Here is a 7,937-nt window from a genome sequence, read left to right as displayed (position 1 = left end):
TTTCTTATTCAAGTCCTTATCATGGAGCTGCAGTGAGGATGACTTCAAAGTGTTCATTCTCAACCATCAGTGTTCGACAGGATTACTTTTTTACTTTTGTGTCTTCTCTTTCATGGGTCGCAATGCTCTTGCTCAACTTCTTGTAAGCTTTTCGAATTAACTTGTTCAATATTTCGTTCTCTTATAATGCTTCATCGTAGCTGAATTAGCACAACTAAGAATCATTGGTGTACATATCTCTGTGATGCTAAGTTCATATAGGTATGTTCAAAATCTCAATCAACTATGATCTTTATATGTATTGTTATTGTTTTTGCAGTAATTAGCACCGTCTCCTTTTCACTTTTTTTTGATAGAATTGGCATGCTCATATCTCTGATGGTGCGTTTACAAGTTTGCTGTCTAAAAAGATGATCAAAATGCTTCACTAAGCAGGTAATGGAAGCTTCAAAAAAGAGATGCAAGCAGCTTAGGAAGCAATTAGCCAACTCTCTTACAACCATCAAACAAAGCCTGTGTGTCTAACAGGTAAGTGGCAATTGGAAATGTATCTACTTGGTGCATCAAATTTTTCGCTAATGCTACTTTCCTGTCCCAGAGTTTCTTCCTTCAAGATCTCTCAGACAGCAGCTTGGGGTCCTATTATGTTTCAAGCAGATTTCCAGAGAGCACCAAGTTTCTGTAACACTGCTCCATCTCCACCAGAATCCACACAGATTGCAAGTTCTTTGCCCTACTTGTTTCATTGGTTCATCCTTTTCAAAATACCTTTGAAGCTTCAAAGTCACACAGTTGTGCTCATCTAGTAAGCCATCCCTACCATGTAATCTATGGTTGTTTGTTTTGGAGCTTGTTTTTAGTGTTCAGAACAAGTGATGGTCTTGTTCAGTTTTTAGTTCATTTTTGGAGGCTCCTTTTCTAATGTTGGAACAACTACCTCCTTATGGAAGCCAAATGGAAGGTTAGCTAATCGTAAAAATTGCTGATATAGTCAGCAATCTCCTCCCTGCCTTCGCCTCATCTCGAAATTGATTCAAGCTATTTGTTCATAGATTTATTTACTCAGGTTGCAGATAATCCATTTCTCCTCTCAAATGTTCATTTGTAGTCATGTTCATTTGCTGTTGCTGATATAGTTGCTGAGCTGAATACTTGCAGGGGAGGTGATAACTTGAGGCTGTTGCGCCTTCTAGTGTTTGTTCGTCGATCCATTGTTCGATGAAGCCATGCTAGTCAATCACGGGGTGAATTATGTGTCTAGAACTGGTAGGTTGAATCATGAATGAACCCTAGTCCTTTGCAGTTAAGCCACCATTCAAGTCCACCCCACATTTTAAAACCAAATTTAGTTGCTATGCCAGTTAGAATCTGGTTGAGTGCCTGCTTTTGCTTGTCTACCGAGCATGACCCATGTTTACTTGATTAGGTTTGGAACATTTGAAAATTTTTTACCTTTAATTTTAATATAATTGTTCATGATTTGGAACGGCCGGTTATTTTTCAATTTACGGTCATAATGGTTCAAAGTTTTTATTTTATTTTTTTTAAAAAATATTTAAAAATTTTGTAGATAAGTAAAAAATAAAAATAATTTGGACCCTTGAGATAGAACAGAATTTCAATATAGTGAGATATGTATATAATGTATCACATGAGTTATATATATCAAAAATATTTATCAATTTTGTAGGTTATGATAATTTTAATTATATATATAATTTTATTATTAAATAATAATTATTATTAATTTTTAAAAAAAAATGTGGAACCGCCACATCAGCGGCCCCCCTAGAGCCGGTCCCACATTATTAATTTTTAAGTTAGCATCAATGTTGGCCTGGATGATTTTTTCATTAGTCAATTGGATAAATCATGAAGTGCTTATGGTAGATAAATGATTTGTTAGCCTAATATTAAGAGAAATTTATCGGTTAATTTATCAAAATTGAGACTAGATGCTTGGAAAATTGAAGAGTTGTTGCATGACTAATTTTGGAAGTGATTGGTTTAATCTCGTGAAAGTTTTCTAGATTATGTGAATGAAAAAAAATCACAGAGTTTTATAGTCGACCAGTAGTTAGGGGTATAAGGAGTTTTTTTCTCCAAAGATTTGTGTCCGTTGAAAATTAATCCGTGCCCTATTGTAACCAATCAAGTGCTTTTTTTTTTATTTTGATGAACTAAGTAACACCGAACCTAGATGACCGGTTTGATCTTATTGAAGTTTTTTATCAGTTGCTAGGATAAATCGAGAAGCTAGTCTAAAAGATTAGCATCTCGTGGTTGCGCGTCTTATTTTAAAGAAAAATTCCTATAAATTTATTATAACTAGGGATTAAATCATATGTATTTAAATGACAAGTTAACATTCTTCCACTGTATTATAATCCGAGGTGATAATAAATTATTATTGAACCGATGATACATAGGTCAAATATTTATAATCACAATAAGTTAGGTGTTAACTGGAAAAAAATAACAATAATCCGAGGTGATAATAAATTATTATTGAACAGATGATACATAGGTTAAATATTTATAATCACAATAAGTTAGGTGTTAAGTGAAAAAAAATAACAATATTAATGGAGAGAAGATTTCTTGGTCATCAGGGATTACAATTAGATCGTAATTATGATCCGTTCGTAATTAGTAGAGATCTTTTTATAGGTTCATTGTCTTTATCAAGTTATAGTTTGAGTCAGAGCGGACGACCGGAGGTCGTTGGAAGTGGGCAAGTGTCTAGGTTATTGGGCGCTGAGTAGGGGATGACCTTTGGACGGCCTCCGGCCGCTCGTTCTGATCCAAACTATAATTTGATGGGGACGATGAACCCATGAAGAGATCGCAACTAATTACGATCGGATCGTAATTACGATCCAACTGTAATTGAACATGGACCTATCTCCTGGTCTCATTTATTTTGGACTAGAAGATTTGGTCTATATTAATATAGTCGGAATTCTCTGGATCGTAACCCTTGATTTATTTCAAGACTAGAGGTTGTTTATAGATAGAATTACATAGATTCCATCTATAGTAGATGGGGTCCATAAAATACTATGTATAAATGAATTGGTCCATACTTGAGATCGTATTTTACTCCGAATTCGTGCTCCTATTAATGACCTATTTAACTTTTTTTTAAGGCCATTAATATTATATTCTTAAAAAATTAAATAAGATTAATAAATTAAATGAGGTTAAGATGCAACTCAAAGAATTTTGGCTTTGATTGAATAGGTAAATGACACGCTTTGTACGGAATCATATTCTTAAATTATTATGGATATAATTGAATGAGAAGTTTTCTTTTATTCATTATTTTTTTTTAAATATATATAGAGAGATAGAGGGGGAGAGGGAGATATGCAGCGGACGAGTACGCGACAACGTCAATTTTTTTTTTTTTTTTTAAATTTTAATTATGTCAATAAGATTTTATCATTAAAATTTAAAGATTAAATTATAATATTAAGTAAAAAAAAACCAAATCAATTTTTTTTTTAAATTTACACGAGATATGCGATATAAATCCGTAGGATCATAAAATCTTTTGTTCGTAAGTTATTCAGATCTCATTGACAGAAAAAATCATTGAAATTCATTCAATTAAATTAATCAGCCTAGTTTGAATCGAGCTCCAAAATATTATTGAATTAGCAATATTTAGTCCGTTGCCTCACGAGCATATTTGTTTAAAAGTTTATGAACGTGTTTGTTAACAAGCTTGTGAATATATTTATTAAGAAATATATATATATATATATATATATATATATATATATATATATATATATATATATATATATATATATATATATATATATATATATATATATATATATATATATATATATATATCTGAATAACTTACAAACAACTTCACTCGTTTACACCCATAAAGAGCAGCCGTGTCTTCACCCGCATTCACCCCATTTCTCCTCCATTTTTATTTACCTGTTGTACAAGAAAATTGAGGCCCCTGGCTCCTGCTAACTCCATAATAAAAAATGTCGTAATTTTTTTTAAATAAAAGAATTGAATTACTTTTTTTTTTAAATACAAAATAATTAGGACAGAATAACCATGAGTACATTGGAGAAAAATCTCCGAATACAACTCATGTCCATCTTTAAAAAATTTCTATTTCACTTTTTATCTATAAAATTTTATTTACTATAACTTCCTCATACAAATATTGTTATCTAATTATCTCTTATATTTTTTAATACAAAAAGTCTAAAAATATATATAATTCCTCTTAAATTCAATACTTTAAACTAGAATAGAGAATATTTTTTATCAAATTATGTACGATTTTCTCCACTTAATATAATTCTTCCTAAATTCAGCATCATTTAAACAGAATCCAGTATAATTTTCATCCAATTAAGCACTATTTAAAAAGAATTTAATATATTTTTCATCCAGTTGGAAAAAAGTCATGCTTAATTTGATATAAAATATAATATATTTTAATTTAATATGCTAAATTTAAAAGAAATTATATTCATTTTTAGACTTTTATATCTAAAAAAATATGAGAAGTAATTAGGTAAATTGATATCTATTATGTTTGGTTAGGGAGTGAAAAATTAATAATAATTTATTTTCCACTTAATATAATTGCTCTTAAATTTAACACGAGAATCTAGTGTATTTTTCATCATCTAGTTGCTATTTGAAGAGAACCTAGTATATTTTTTATTCAATTGAGAAAAATAGAGTTGTGTTCAATTTGATGAAAATATATTAGATTTTAATTTAATATGTTAAATTTAAGAAGAATTATATTTAATTTTAAACTTTTTATGTCTAAAAAAATATGAGGAGCAATTAGATAAATGAGTATCTATTATATTAATAAATTTAATTAAGAAGTGTAAATAAATTTTTTTAACAATGGTTACTATATGTAAAATTTTATTTATTATTGGAAACTACATACAAATTTTTTTATTTTTTAACATATTAATAATAATAATAATAATAAATCTCCTTTTAATTTTGCCCATATTTATGCTCCCACATCTCTCATTCATCGTCACCATCCGGTCTCCACCATCATCCCCAGCCCTAGAAAAGAGCTCCAGATCTTTGCCGTTCATCCTCATACAACACAACTCTTAAAGCACATGTCACTTCCTCGACCCTCCGCCAAGAAGCAGTTTGTTCCCAACACCATACCCTCCGGGGCCCACGTTGTTCCCCAATTGATAGATGGGCAGTGGGCCAGAAAACTGTGGTTACGTGGCTTTATCTCCGCCTTCTGGAGTCTTCTTGGTACAAAAAGGCGGAATCCGCCGCCCCGACGGCCCCCTACGCCTGCCCCATGGTGATGTAGGAGGAGGGTTAATCAGGGTGAATGCTGGGTTGACAAGTGGCTGGGGGTTCGAGGCTTTAAGCCGGCAGACGGGGATATTATCCCACATTGCAACCGTCGACACTCGAACCTGCTGCTTCATGGTACAACTTCCCAGCCACTTACCAACTGATCCAGCCCCTGGGGGCTTCTTAACTCATGCACTTCACGTTCCAAACGAATTTTTAGAAAGACGGAAGAAAGGGGGAACAAAAAAAGGAAAAAGTCCGAGCGATGGCGGCGGAGAGAGAGGCGGCGGCGGCAGCGGCCGAGGCTAGCCTCGAGAGCCGCATCAGAGATGCCCTGAGAGACGGCGAAGAAGGTGGCCTATCTCGCCTCTCCCAGCTCATCCTCCGTGTGACGGATTCACTGCTGCAGGAATCGGCGGCGGACGATTCCCAGCCGGCGTATCGGATCGTGCTCTTCGATCCCGTGACTCGGCGCATGGTGGTTCTGCGGGGGGACACCTCGCTCTTGGAGGGGCTGTTGTCTGAGAGCGCCAGGCTGGGCGGAGGCCCGCCGCCGGCGTCCAAGGCGTCGATCGAGGCGATGAGGACGGTACGGGATGTTGCGGGAGAGGAACAAGATTGCTCGGTGTGCTTGGACGGGTTGGTGGGCGGAGGAGACGTGTCGGATGCTGTGAAGGAGATGCCATGCGGGCATCGATTCCACGAAGGGTGCATCGTGAAGTGGCTGGCGATGCACGGGTCCTGCCCCTTGTGCCGATTCCGGATGCCGACGGAGGGCGATCCCGGATCGAAGATGGCTGGTAGCGAGGAGGGCATCGAAGCGGAAGGCGACGAGGTGGGAACGCGTAGGGGCAGAAGCCGGATCTGGGCCATGATCGTCTACAGAGGCCATCTGAATAGCACACCAAGCGATCTCGACCAACCCTCCTCAACTTCACCGGAAAATGGAGGAGACGGTGGCGGCGGAGGTGGAGACGAGTAATCAGGTCGGTCAAAATCATTCTTTTCGTCTTCCTTTTCCCTCGCTTCTTTCGTGCTTTGCCTGGAATAAAGATCCGACCTTTTCACCTCATTTTTCGATCTGTCGATCGATTCTTTTGTTGTTTGATTCGATTCCTTTCCTGAGTTCTATATTAAATTTATTTTCAAAAGCATTCGACGGTCTTCCGCCATCCGTAACATCGAAAAATTGAATCTATTAACTATTCTTTGATTTATGAATTTGATTCTATTAACTATTCTTCTGTTCATCTGCTCACAGCTCATCGTTGTGTTAGAATAATTGTTTGAAATCCTTTGCCTTCTCACCTCCAGTTGTCGCTCCCAAATCAATTATATCACTCTTAAATAAGACAAAAGAGGAAAAATCTATATAATCATGAACAGACCAAACGGTACAAAATTATTCACAAATCTCAACCAATTTGGAATAATTTTTTCTTCTTTCAGAATTTCTCAAAGTGTTCGGTGTTCTCTCCATCCAACTTTTTAATTTCACGAAAGGGCTCAATTAAAGTTACCTAATTTTTAGATTTTTCAAAGATTGCACTTGTTTTTCATTTTACCAATGCCGCGCTCCAATCCTCTTAGTTTTATCAAAGATAACTTTGAAATATATTCTCTCAATGTTTTTACTAACCAAACCTAAAATGGAGGGATAAAGAGAGGTGATATTCAAAAGCTGAAAACTTTATTTTATTTGTCATATTAAAATTTAAAACAATAATAAATTTCTCTGCGACGGACGACTTGCGGTTATTTTTTTTCGGATGGATAACGGACATGGAAAAGCGGATCGAGCGTCTCCTGATTTATCTGATGGTAAATTTTCGAGGGATCGAATCTATCGTTTTCCGGATTAATCGGTTTAAAAAATTAAATATTTAATATTAATTAAAATAAATAAATATCTCGACCATTAATTATTTACATATTATATTAAAATTATTCCTCATTTAAGGTAGGAAAGGCAAAGTTAAACATATACACCACGGATTTAATCCCTTAACCCCTAGCCTAAAGTTTTCCATATTTAGTTTACTTATTTGTGATTAAAAGCTGACAGTTGACTTCTTGAGTGGCATTGTTCGTTGTAACGGCCGGAACAGTCGTTTACTGTCATTTTTTTTTAAAAAAAAGCTTGGGACAGTGTTCTGGTATTATTATATATTATTATTATTATTATATATATATATATTTATTTATTACAAATTATTTATTGTTATTATTATTTACAAATTCGCGCTGCATTCGATGAAATAATATTAGAACGTGAATTGAGTAGAGTTGGCGATGACTGTGAACGAAAGTAGATATGATATATATGGATAGAAAAGGAGTATAATATTTAAAAGAAGAAATGTAACTTTTTGTTGGCTTGTATAGCGACGACAAAGAAAGTCACTTCCTACGTTAAACACACCAATTACATTTTTTCTAATCAAATGCATATGCATATTCTTTGACAATTTAATTAGCCACTATATCATTCAATTAAACTTCACTTGGTGAAGATCAAAATAATTCAGTTTTAAGTTTCATAATGTAATTTGATTTAGTCTTCCAAGTATGTAATTTGATTTAGACTTCTAACATTTGCTCTT

The 7,937-nt window shown here is 34.5% G+C and overlaps 1 protein-coding gene across 1 annotated transcript; it reads left to right on the top strand.

Moving 5' to 3' along the window:
• Nucleotides 1–5,538: 5,538 nt before the first annotated feature.
• LOC121994289 (E3 ubiquitin-protein ligase MPSR1-like) lies at nt 5,539–6,485 on the top strand. The gene has a single exon (XM_042548378.1). It carries the CDS (start codon nt 5,600–5,602, stop codon nt 6,314–6,316), a length of 717 nt encoding a protein of 238 aa, XP_042404312.1. The 5' UTR covers nt 5,539–5,599; the 3' UTR covers nt 6,317–6,485.
• Nucleotides 6,486–7,937: the final 1,452 nt, after the last annotated feature.

Source organism: Zingiber officinale, chromosome 6A (genome assembly GCF_018446385.1).
Source record: "Zingiber officinale cultivar Zhangliang chromosome 6A, Zo_v1.1, whole genome shotgun sequence".
NCBI lineage: Eukaryota > Viridiplantae > Streptophyta > Magnoliopsida > Zingiberales > Zingiberaceae > Zingiber > Zingiber officinale.
The sequence above is the reverse complement of the archived record's forward strand: the minus strand, read 5'-3'. Positions and strand labels throughout refer to the sequence as shown.

Excerpts from the sequence above, each read along its gene's own strand:
- LOC121994289 (XM_042548378.1), top strand. The coding sequence starts at position 5,600 with ATGGCGGCGGAGAGAGAGGCGGCGGCGGCAGCGGCCGAGGCTAGCCTC.